Here is a 12,799-nt window from a genome sequence, read left to right on the forward strand (position 1 = left end):
ACACCAGCAAAGCTAGCAATAGGATAAACACTTCCTCCAGGAAGAAGCCAGCAAACAGTCACAACAGGCCCACAACCGGTGGCATCTGTTGTCCTTTCATGGCTATTGTCCAATGCTAAGAGATGGATGAAAGGGGACGCCCTCTGTTTCTTACTGGGCTGAGTCAGCAATGCAGAGGTCCATAGCTTTTGAGTCGCAGGTCAATGGAGAGAAGGTCATCAAGAAACCAGAAAAATGGCTTCCAGCAGCAGGGCAGTCACTGTGTCATTACTGTGCTGACTCTCAGCCATACCTCCTCTGCACAGTTCATCAAAAGGAAGGAGTCACCAGCAGCCTGAGACACAGAGTAGTGATGGGAAATGGACAGTAACCCCACAGGTGCTCAGCTTCCCCACGTCCCACACAGGAAACCATGCTGCTTTCACACAAGGTCACATGAATCTGATTGTGTAGGTGGCACAAGAACCCTGGACCTTGGTCACTTGGTGCAGTGACACCTCTCCTCAGGTACCCTCGCGAATGTACCACTGAGGATCAGGAAGAGCTGTCATTAAGCACTCCTCAACAATGCAGAGTGATTCCAGACACATCCTAAGCACCTGACTCACGGTCATGCATCTAGACCCTGAGCTCACCTGGCTCATGAGCTTCAGCACTGGCCTTGGGAGGGGACACAGTGTAGTCAATGGTACTTTCTGTGGATAGGACCCAGCAAGAGCCTTGCCAGAGCTCCTGGCTAAGGCCCAAGTCAGGACTTTCAGCATGCCTACTTGCTGGCAAGAATTGTGCCAGCACAAAGACAAAGCAGATCTTTGAGACAAATCACAAGGACCCAGAAGTCCAAGTCCTCAGACACCAAGAAAAGCTAGCTCAAGCCTCCTGCATGCTGCCATCCCACTGACATCTGACATGCAAAGAGCAGGTGTCAGTGGCAGGAATGCTGTAAAACACTTTCCTTACAGAGCACAAGCCTCTGAGGGTAGCAAGTCCAGGCCGCTCTCTCCCTGACCCTGCTGTGGCACATGCCACATACCGACTACCATTCCCGTCACCCTCTGAAGAGCTGCCCTCCATCCCAGCAGCTGAGCTCAGCTGCTCCAGCAGAAGCTGAAAGAGGATGAAACTTTGAAGCTTTCCTCTAAAGCATCCCCTTCAAGTGCTAGAAAGAAAGGAAGGTGAGGGTACCAAAGAAAAACAGAAACAACACACACCAGGAAAGTACCAAGCAGCCACAGCCACTTTACCATCTTAGCCTCTAATCCAAAAGAACTTTGATCAAAGAGCTTTGTGCATAGGCAGGCACGCACCTGCTAGTGACTAAAGAAACCCTGGGCTCCCAAGGCCCTCACCTGGACGCCGGGAGCTACCATCTGGGCAGCCTGTGCTGTCTGCACTGCCGCCTGCTGCTGCACCTGGGGCTGTACCTGCTGCACCTGGGGTTGCACCTGCGGCTGCTGGACCACCATCGGAGCACGGACCTTGAAGGAGGAAGGAAAAAGCAACTTGGAACCTGCACAGAGAGCAGAGCACCCACTACCTGTGTGGGAGCTTTAAGAATGGAACTTTTCAGAGCTGGTGAGATGGTTGAGTGGGTAAAGATGCCTGCCACCAAGCCTGACGACCTGTGTGGTCGGAGAGAACTGACACTCCAACTGTTGCTCACACGAAATCCGTTCCCCCATCAAAAAAACACTTTTTTTTTTTAAGATGAAGCCTCCTTTTGGGATGAGGGACAGGACTGCAACGACACCATGAACTATGATGTCACCTTATTGTCTGTGCCTGATCACACAGGGTTTCAAAAGAAACATCCCACACCAGCCTGCCTATGAGTTGGCAAAACCAAGTCCCACATTCCCAAATCTGGCAACAAACAAGACAGCCCTCCCATGTAGACCAACCACAGCCACAAGCTAAGCAACAACTTCCAAAGCTGAGCACACAGCCTGGCCTGCTCAGTCGGGAAGAGTGACGCTGAGTGCCCAGACTCCATGAAGGAAAGCAGGCTGGCCAGCTGGCAGACGGCTTAGCTAGAGAGACGGAAGACAGGAAACACATATAACTGTGGGACTAACGTGGAGACGCCACTATAGGTACAGGGCGGGTCCTGGCCAGATCTACATTGGAAGCTTCTCCTGAGATTTCCAAGCTACCAGGCCCAAATTCTAGTAGGCACCCTGTCAGGGAGTACACACAGTTCTGGTCCCAAAAGGCTGACTCCAGGTAATCGGTGAGTGACCATACCCGCAACTCACAACCCTTCCAGCAAAGTTTGCTGCTGTTCTTTACCCTGGCATTCAGCTAAGGTGAGGATCCCTGTCCCCATGTCACTTCGTCAATCACAGGTAGAAAAGGCCACAAAGCCCTCAGGGGCAGAAAGGATGCTCAAATTGTCTCTTTCATGTCAACTAGTCTTGGTGGCAGTAGTCTATTTCCTGTGAATGCTGTGAGATTTACTTCATATCAAGATGTGCAATGACGCAGGAAATTATTAAGTTTTATATGAACACTTGTCTCAGTAGTATGGTAATGGTGAAGCTGGAGCCTGTGGTACAGCACATGTTTAGTTTGCTCCCAGGTTCAACCCCTAGCACCAACAGAAAAACAAACCCACAGAACAGCTGATGAGCATATCCTCCCACATGGTGAGATTACCTCTTAATCTAGCCACGTGTACCAGACATGCCACAGACACTACTGAAATCAGCCATGCAGTTTAGAAGATGTGACAGTCTGAAGTATGTGGAAATAGCTGTAAGAAACACTCCCTCACCTACATGTGCTATGGAGCTGGATAAGAAGACTCGAATAGGAAAGACTGCCTGAAGCCAGTGCACAAAGGACACACTACCTACACCCACTGAGTCTAAGAAACTTATGACACACACCATAAGAGGTGTAGCTGCTACGCCATAGGTCTTGGGTACTCACAAATTTCAGCTGCTGTTGGGCAGCATACAGCATTGGTCCAGGGAGGGCTTGTGCTTGTGACACCAAAGGCTGGCTTTGTGACTGTGGTGGGAGCTGTGGTGCTTGGTTCTGAGCAACTGGGGATTGCTGGGCCTGAGGTGGTGGCTGGTGATGCTGTGGATGATGCATCTGCTGCAGCTGCTGGGGCAGGGCCTGAGAAGGGGGAGGCGGGGGCTGTTGCATTGGTGGCTGCTGCATTGGTGGCTGGGCCTGTAAAGCTTGCTGCTGTTGCTGTTGTTGCTGCTGTTGCAGCTGCAATTGCGCCATCCTCTGCAGTTGCTGCTGTTGTATCTGAGGACAAAACAATAATACTCAGTTACCACTCATTGGCCTCTGGGTGCTAGCCTTAGCTTGGGGTAAGTGAAATGGGGACAGTCTTCAGGAAAACCTGCCAGGATGGCCTCCCATAATGGGAAGGGCAGCATGTCAAATTCAGGACTCGGAGCCCTTTAGACCAACAGTAGTTGTTTTATAGACACTAAGAACAAACTAAATTTGTTCTTGTGCCCTGACCACTAAAGGATGGTTCACAACCAGGATGATTCAAGTGAAATAGGTTCAAGTCCCATAGCAGGTAGGCCTGAAGTTCAGGCAACTGCAGATGCTTGTACCTCTCGGGACAGGCTCTTTGTCTGCAGAAGTGGTCAGCAGTCTGATCCTCACAAGGATGGCCATAGGAATATATGTAAGGCTAAAGATTAACAGTCAGCATTGGCAAAGGAGATTCCAAAGCCAGAGGAGGCCAGAAGATGGAGCAAGCCTCCTTCGGCCTTCCTCCTTCAGTCAACACTTGCTAGGAAAATGGATATGAGCATGTCTAGATTCTGACTGCAAACTACTTATGACCACCAGCACTTCTAGGGTTACATAATGCTGCCCTGCAGCACACAAACAATTTTGATTCTATACCTAAATACTAAGAAATAAAACAGGAATTGTAAGTGTCCTTAAAAGAAATGCCAGCCTTGAGGGTGTGAAGAGCAGGAGAATACACGCATGCACGTGTGCACACACCACACCACACCACACCACATCACACCACACCACCACCCCTCCAGCCCTGCACCTCACCTGGGCAAACGGTAGAGCTGGCCCTGGTAGTGTGGGTGTGGGTGAACCAGATATGAGAACTTGAGAGAAAGAACTGGCCCTGCTCCTTGCTGCAGAGCTCACCTGTGTACTTGATGATGCCAGAAAACTGGCAGGCTGACCAAACAAGCTACCACGCAGGCCCAGCACCAACACTGTGAGTTGGCCCACCCAACATCCACTTCATCTGTGAGCTGTTGGAGCATATGAAGGGAATAAACCTACAGATCCAAACCAGCAGGATCTCCAGGACATAGGACAACAACAGGATATCCAAGAGGAGCCCCGTGAGAGCCCGTTACCAGTGGTGTTGTAGAAGCCAGAGGCCTTGAGCCAGACCAGTGACTCCAATGACGCATGGCAATGAATACTTGCAAGTAAAGATGAATTAACTAAAGGGTAAACTGTGTGACTCAACGGGCCACACTACAGCTTCCAGGATGTGATTCTTCTTTTTATTTTTGTTTATTATGTTTGGTCTTTGCTTGTTATTTTAAATTTTGTCTTGGGAGGTAGGTTCCAAGGACAGTGGAGGATGTGAAGCGATGGGGAGATGAGTGGGATCTGAATGCATGATTCGAAATCCACAAAGAGTCAAGAAAAGTTAAAAGAAAAAAAGGGAAGACAGGCAGTGGTGGCAACACCTTTAATCCCAGCACTCGAGAGGCAGAGGCAGGCATATTTCTGTGAGTTCAAGGCCAACCTGGTCTATAAAGTGAGTTCCAGGACAGGCTCCAAAGCTACACAGAAAAACACCTAACCAAAAAAAAAAAAAAAAAAGAAACCATGAAATGTGCCAACAACACAACTCAAGCATCCCAAGTCTTGGGATGTCTGCCTCCCTTCTTCCTTCTGTTAGCTCATACATACTGCATATAGACCCTGCCACACAGAGAAGATCCGTGGTCCCTATCAACAGCCCATCTGAGAGGCCTTCCTCCTGAGCTAGAATCCACTTTTTCTACCTATGGGGAAGCCCACAGAGGGCTAGCTTAGCCCGGCACCGAAGACCTTAGCTGACATTTGTTCCCAGGCTCAAAGACTACAGGACTAAGGCCCAGTATAACAACAAGGGAACTTGGTACCTGTTGCTGGCTTTGATGATGTAACTTGATCAGGTGCTGCTGCTGCTGCTGAAGGTGCTGCTGCTGCACTACTGCTTGGAACTGTTGCTGCATGGCGTTCTGTTGTGCCTGGAACTGCTGCTGCTGCTGCTGCTGCTGCTGCTGTTGCTGCTGCTGCAGTGCTGCCTGCTGTTGCTGGAACTGCTGCTGTTGCTGCTGCTGCTGCTGCAATGCCACTTGCTGGAGCTGCAGCTGAGCTGGAGAGGGCATCTAGACTTAGGCTGTGCCACCCTGCAGGTATCCCAGAGCAATGTGACAAGGAAGGCAGCAATAGCCATTACCTACTGACAAAGCTGCCTCTGGTAACTAAACACTGTACTTACTAGAGACAGACAGATCAAGTAGGAAGTGGCATTTGTGTTGTTTATGGAATTTAGCATCATGAATTACTCTCTAATCATCAAAGAGAAAAGGGAGTGTGAGTCTTTAGGATGGACAAGGTACCCAGCCTCTGGAAAGCAGTAATATACTACTATCTAAGGATTTGTCTATCTACATGTCATACAAATGGCATTAGAAACCACATGTGCTCTCTCCTTTTACTTAGATAGCATTCACAAAGGTCACTCAGATTGTGGAGGTTATCAGCCTCACTGGCATTATTTGTATTGCCAAATAACATTCTATTGTATTCCCACACTTACTTTGTCTATTCAGTCATGAACTGATAAACACTTGGATTACTTCCATGTCTGAGCTACTGTGAATACTGATAGGAAGTGAAACTTCTGTCTATTGCTTGTTTCTTATTCCATTTTTCCTAGTGCTTTGAAATTTATAGCTTATTTCTAATGTTTTATGAGTAATTTTCAACTTATTACATATAATAAAAAGTACAAATATACTTTCTAAATTTTTTACGCTGATTCAACAGGGGCCACATGCATACCATGGCACACATGTAAAGGTCAGAAGACAACTGAAAGAAGACAGATCTCTCCAAAATGTGGGCTCTGGGTTAGATTACACTCAGGTCACCAGGTTCAGCAGGAGGTTCTTCTTACCAACACTTTAAGTTCTTTCCCAAGTTGTCCCCGTCCCCATCTCCCAGTGCTAAGGACTGAACCAGGGCCCTGAGGACTCCAGGGAGGTTTTTCTACTAAGGGTATCAGCGGCTTCTATTTCTGCAACCTCTGACCTGAACCGGGCCACTAAATGACACAGGAGTGCCTGCGGAAGGCAGAGAGCACAGCAGGGTGCACAAATGGAGAGCCACTCCAGTATTCAGCTCGAGCGCCCAGCAGACCAGCCCCTGGAAGCTGAAAACAGGATGTGGGCCAGCATCATACTGGAGAGAGGGTATGGACAGGATACCACAGCCTCTCCACTGAATATCTGGAAAATAATTTATTTAAAACCAATTCTTAGGAGTGGGTTACAAGAAAAATTACAGATCTCAAAAGCATTCCAAACCCAACATTCTAAAGCAATCTCTTACTGTAAAATAGCAAGTAGTAGCCAGGAATAGGACACAAGTTTATAATCTCGGCAGCACTCAGGAGGCAGAGGCAGCAGTTCAAGGCCAGCCAAGACTATATAGGGAGACTCTGTCTCAAACAAATGAACAAATCTACTAAAGCAGCCGACTAGCAGCTGACTACAACCTAAGTCCCAGCTAGGCAACTGCATGCAGGAATCAGGGCGTGCCCAACAGAAAGGTGTGAGAAGGACAAAGCACCCCCTTCAAGAGAGGGGAGCCAGTGGAGGACGACTACAATCAACAGCCAAGGCTGACTGTCTTTGAATAAAAGGAGCAACAGATATCCAGGACCTCCAGGCACACTGTGGGGCATAGGGTGCAAACAATATATCACTTATTTGTGTCCACAAATCTCAACAGATTTTTACTAATACACTAAGCCTTGCCAAGCAGTGGTGGCGCACACCTTTAATCCCAGTACTTGGGAGGCAGAGACAAGTGGATCCTGAGTTCAAAGCCAGCCTGGTCTACAGAGTTCAAGGACAGCCAGACTACACAGAGATACTCTGTCTTGAAAAACCAAAACAAACAAACAATCCCCCCAACAAAAAAGCAAAACCAACCAATCAACCAAATAAAGCACGAACCCCCAAATACCTAAGCCTCTCTCCCCATCCTCACAGCCCTGGCTGGGAAGGTAAGCAGTGCTCACTCCTTTAAGTCTAGAGGAGGCTTAGTGTTCTCTGTGTGCCCTGCTATCCAAGACAGAGAAGGCTTGGTGTCCTCTGTACATCCTGCTATCCAAGACAGAGCTAGATGATGCTACTTGACACTTTTCTCAGTAACACCTTAAACACAGAACAGCACACAGTGTACCTGCCAAGGAGGACAGTACTTACTCTGTGGAGTTGCTGTAGACACCACAGCCATGCCATGAGGGGCCATCCCAGAGGTTCCAGGGGGTGGCTGCCCAGAAAGGGGCATTGGCTGTCCCATGGCACCAAGGCCACCCATCCCGCCTAGGGACTGTCCTGGGCCCCGAGGAGGCATGCCAATCCCAGCTGTCCCTGGAGTGGGTCCACCAGTAAGGCTCTGCAGTGCATTCATGGGGTCTGTGGGAAGAGAAGGGCAGTGTCTGAAGAAAGCAACTCAAAACTGGGCAATCACACAGGTAAATGGCTCCTGAGGCATGGGTCTCCTCCCTCCTATGTATTTGACCAATCTAAATTCCCAAACAAGTAGTAACCAGAGACCTGAAATTCTCCCCAATTCCCAGGGGACAAGTACTGCTGGAATATGAGCCTCAGGACCAGGGAACATACTCCATGAGTCACAGGGAACATACTCCATGTGTCAGGGTCCTAATGCTGGGTTACAATGTGATGTGCACAATGTCAGGTCAACTAACGACTGGACCCTTTTCCCCTGTCCAGGCCTCCTATGGGGAAGCCCATCATAGACATCCAGAGACACTGAAGTAGGAGGTCCTTCTTTCTAGCAGACAGGGAACACTGTGGCTAGAGTAGAGGAAGAGGGCACTGGCAGGCACTCCCTAGAGAGAGCACAAGCAGGCTGACACACCAATGTCCCAGTTTTGGCAGCCGAATCTCTACAGAGCACCACTCCAGCACAGACCTGAGGTCAGGAGTAGCATATCAGAACGAGTACAGGAATATGAGAGGACTCCACAGTGCTGAGGGGCAAAGCCATGCCCACCCACTAAGTCTCAGGACAGCAAGTGCAGGTCAGAGAGCAATGCCACAGCCAAGGACAAGGAACCAGCTGTCATCGTCACCTCAGTGTCACCTCACAGCAGACAACTGCCTCGAGACAGGCACTGCCTGGCTGGTCATCTGGCCAGAGACGTGGGCGGTGCCCAATGGGTGAGCCTATGCCGCAACACTACAGAGGCCAGGCATTCTTTGGGCTGTGTGTACTTGACCAGCCCTGGGCTGCAGGCAGGCGGGCTATTCAAACAGAGGCCTACAGTTCCAGGCCTAGTGATAGCCACACAGCCACAGTCTGCAATGCTAGTGTACACTTTTTTTTATTTGGCGGGGTGGGGTGGGGTGGCGGTTCTGCAGAGAGCCTTACACATGCTAGGTAAGCACCCTCCCACAGAGCCTCACATCCTTTTCTGACAGCAGGCTGAAGGTCAGCTGGCCAGAGTGGATCTGCAAACCCCATGATGACATCTCAAAAGCAGAGTCCAGAGTTTAACCCAATGGACACATTTCCCCTTATATGATACACCTTGGAATTACAATAAAAAGATTTCTGAACTCTTTTCGTAATTTAAGATAGTAAATATGCCAGGCAGGGGCAGCACACCTTTAATCCCAGCACTCAGGAGGCAGAGGCTGGCAGATCTCAGTTTGAGGTCAGCCTGGTCTACAAAGGACCAGGACAGCCAGGGCTAAACACTCTGTCTCAAGAAAAAAAAAAAAAAAAAGACGAAACAACAACAAAAAAGGGAATACAGTTGGGTGTGTGGTGGTGTACATCTTTTGTCCTGACATTCCAGGAGGCAGGGGCAGGCAGATTTCTATGAATTTGGGCCAGCCTGCTGTACATATATTTCCAAGACAGTCAGTGGGCTACATAGAGAGAGAACCTGTCTCAAAAACATGCCCCCACACCCAAAAGAGAAAGAAACAGAAGAAGTGAGTCTCCACACCTATTATCTATGACATATTACTATGGGTTATTATACTAATATGCCACAATGCTTCTTCTAGGTAATGCATCAAAGCCTTGTAAATTTTTATGATCTTTTTGCTAAATAAAACAAGATGGAAAAGCATTGGGGTGACTTCAGTTATAAGAAAGCAAAGGGTGGCCAGGCATTGGTGGCGCACACCTTTAATCCCAGCACTCGGGAAGCAGAGCCAGGCAGATCTCTGTGAGTTCGAGGCCAGCTTGGTCTACAGAGCAAGTTCCAGGACAGCCTCCAAAACAATACAGAGAAACCCTGTCTCGGAAAAAAAAAAAAAAAAGAAGAAGAAGAAGAAGAAAGCAAAGGGTGGAGAAGAGGCTGGAGCACAAAAATGGTCAGCTGCCATTCCACCTGAAAACTTTTAAATGTTCCAGTCCAATAAGTGGTTGACCCCCACTACAAGGCATGCATTATCTCATTCCTGCCACCCCAAACTGGAGGTTGGGAAAAACTGTACTCCAAAAAGAAAACTTACCACTGGCAGAAGCTTGTGATTTCTTATTATCTATAGAGAAACACAAACATAAAATCCAATGTAAACAGGTTTACATAAAACACACATTTCTCTGGATAGGTCAGTTCTATAGGTGTCTGCCCAGGAATCATTTGCTAAATCTCAACTGACCACACATAGAAACAAGGTCAACAGAACCTACAGCCTTAATCCCAAGGAACTACTGGTACTCTAACTAGGGAGGAGATGCCTACCCCCAGCACTGTTACACATAAAGAAGAGTCTGAGAGCAGAGGGGGCAAAGAAACTTAGGTACCCATCTCAGTGAACTCCCCCAAGTTTATGGTCTTGGCTTGGATGCTGAATCACCAACAGGACTGATAGAAATCCATGCCAGGCTAGAAGAGCAGTGCTGAGAACTTCCAGCTCACTCTAGAGTGATATCATCTCCATGTCCTAGGTGAGGGGCCCAAGTCTACCTGACACTGCTCACAGCTGGGACACTTGTCTGCTGGACCCAGCCCTACGAAAGAAGTGTCCTAACAATTGGTGGTCCAGAGCCTTTGCTTAGGAAGGAGCATGCAGCCTGTGAGCATCTCCAGACTCTCTCTTCTCCCAATGCCCCAAACAAAGTAAGATCAGTGAAGTCTACCTTGTTGGCCATTCTGGTAAAAACTTAGTGTGGAACTGAGCTGGAGAAATGGTTCAATGGTCATGCTGGCTAGTATTATGAAAACTTGACATAAGCTGTAGGCATTTGGGGGGGGGGGCAAGACAGGGTTTCTTTGTGCAGCCTTGGCTGTCCTGGAACTCATTCTGTAGTCCAGGCTGACCTCGAGTTCACAGAGATTTGTCTGCTGGGATTAAAGTTGTGTGCTACCACCCAGCACAGACATTTTAAAAGGAGCCTTAACTGAGAAAATGCCCCCATCAGACTGGCCTGTGGGCAAACCTTGACTGATGATTGATGTAGGAGAGTCCAGCTCACTGTGGGCAGTGCCACCTGGGGCTGGTGATCCTGAGTGCTATAAGAAAGCAGGCTGAGCAAATCAGGAGAGCTAGATAGTAAGCAGGACTTATCTATGGCTTCTGCTTTAGTTCCTGCCTCCAGGTTCCTGCCCTTATGTCCTCGGTGATGATGGACTATTACCTGGAAGTGTAAGACAAAACAAATGCTTTCCTCCTCAAATTGCCTTTGGTCGTGTGTTATCAGATCAGTAGAAACTGACTAAGAGGCGCACTGACTAAGGTGGCACACGCCTTTAATCCCAGCACTCAGGTTGAAGCTAGAGTCCTTTGCACAGCAGACGGAGGGGGCAGGGACTTGGGGAACTGACTTCTAAAGCTTCAGGCTCATAGAAACACACAGTTCTGGCCTCATAGGGTTAACAAAATCAGCTTTTAGGAAATATAACCCAATTACAAAGTAAATTGCAAATATGAAAGTCATAGGGAGGAGTGAGAACAGCAGCCCACTTTAAATCACTTTGAGACCAACATTTCTATAAGTCAAAATCTACATTTTTGAGGCTGAGGCCTAGGAGGGTAGGGAGTCCAGAAACATGCAATGTTCTAACTCAGGTGCTAAGGCCTGCCTGACAGTTCCTCCTACACAGCCACAAAACAGGCCCCTCAAAGAACAACTACCCGAAAATATGAACTCTTACTTACGAATATCTCGAAAATGGATAATGAGTCTGGCCACAAGGGAAAGGTACTCATCCTAAAAGTAAAAACAGGAAGTACTTTAATCTCAAATGGAGAGGCAAAGGCATGTGACTCCCCCATGTCAGCCCTCGATGGCCACAGTCACTCACCCACTCGGCTTCCTCTGGAATCCCTCTCTCACAGGAGGCTGTCAGTCATTACCCCCTCAGAGGCACAAATTAAGAAGGGTGTGGCAAGTGTTCTCACCCAGATGGGATGAAGAGAACACTTCAGTTAAGTCCCCTCTTATCACAGGGCACTCAATGTGTATCTACTTGTGGTGTCCAAGGGTTTGGCCCAAGGTCACAAGGCTTACACTGTTGATACATCAGTACTTATGCTTTTCGTGACAATGCTGTGGTGGCCTTTCCCTGCTGGTGAGACAGGTATTTACACACAAGTCTTGCATGAGTGTTCCAAAAGTGAGATATGGTCTTTCTTTCTTCTCCAAAGCCTTCTAGAACTTCCAGAATGACTGGGGATGCTCTTCTGTTAGCTGAACAGATGAGAGAAAGAGCAAAGCCCCTCTCAAATATGACAGCTGAAGACCACTGCCTGCACAGGCCTTCTCTCTGTGCTCTCCCATTTCTGAAACTGCCCAGTGGGGCTTTGTCTTCCACTGATTGTCTTCTGTGTATCTAAGGACACTCCTGGGTTACTGTGAGTCTATACTGAGGCCATCAAAAAGATGCCTGAGTTAAAAATCTCATGCCATCCATCCTTCCCTCCACTGAAATGCCCATTCTGCCAGCATTGCAGTTCAGAAGAACAAAGCCCTCATTTTCTGCCATTTGCATGAGTCGTTCTCCAAAGTCATCCTGGGACTGACAAGTTGACAAAGGAAACACAGAAGATGAACACAGACTGAACAAGTAGGGAAACTTGTTCAGTCAGGATTGTCTATAGCTGTTATCTCTCATGAACTTCCAGACTCCATTTATCACTGTTTCCCAGCTAAAGGAATCGGTACAGTCAGAAAGGGAAGCTGGGGAAATCTGTCACAAAGGGTTGGGGTCAGACAGAAGGAAAGGACTCACAGCTGGAAAAGAGAGACACTAAAGAGATTCTGTCAATATAGCCCTTTCCAATGCCCCATCAATTTCTGACTGAAAGACAATCTGCCAAGGATGAATGAAACCCAACAGTTGAAGGTCGGTTGAGGCCTGCTATCCAAAGTATGATCATGTGGTGAATGGAACAGGGATATTTGGGGTCAAAGAATCAGGAATAGAAATGAGACGGCCGAAGTTCAGTGGAAGAGAACCCTATAGCCAGACAGGTGCACATGTGACTTTCTGTTAAAGGCCTGGACTATTTTC

The 12,799-nt window shown here is 48.2% G+C and overlaps 1 protein-coding gene across 8 annotated transcripts in view; it reads right to left on the reverse strand.

The window, feature by feature from the left end:
• Positions 1-12,799, reverse strand: part of Med15 (mediator complex subunit 15) — a 59,868-nt gene that overhangs the window by 15,182 nt on the left and 31,887 nt on the right. For 6 of the 8 annotated variants that reach the window (XM_005077543.4, XM_005077545.4, XM_040751159.1 and 3 more), the window contains 6 exons: positions 11,445-11,496; positions 9,795-9,824; positions 7,503-7,715; positions 5,145-5,380; positions 2,932-3,261; positions 1,350-1,478 (listed from right to left, as the gene is read on the reverse strand). In XM_005077543.4, the coding sequence (XP_005077600.1) occupies positions 1,350-1,478; positions 2,932-3,261; positions 5,145-5,380; positions 7,503-7,715; positions 9,795-9,824; positions 11,445-11,496 (990 nt within the window). The remainder of the gene's footprint in view (positions 1-1,349; positions 1,479-2,931; positions 3,262-5,144; positions 5,381-7,502; positions 7,716-9,794; positions 9,825-11,444; positions 11,497-12,799) is intronic. The other 2 variants (XM_021231495.2, XM_013118710.3) reach the window with 1 other exon arrangement.

Source organism: Mesocricetus auratus, unplaced genomic scaffold (genome assembly GCF_017639785.1).
Source record: "Mesocricetus auratus isolate SY011 unplaced genomic scaffold, BCM_Maur_2.0 Super-Scaffold_100008, whole genome shotgun sequence".
Lineage (NCBI taxonomy): Eukaryota > Metazoa > Chordata > Mammalia > Rodentia > Cricetidae > Mesocricetus > Mesocricetus auratus.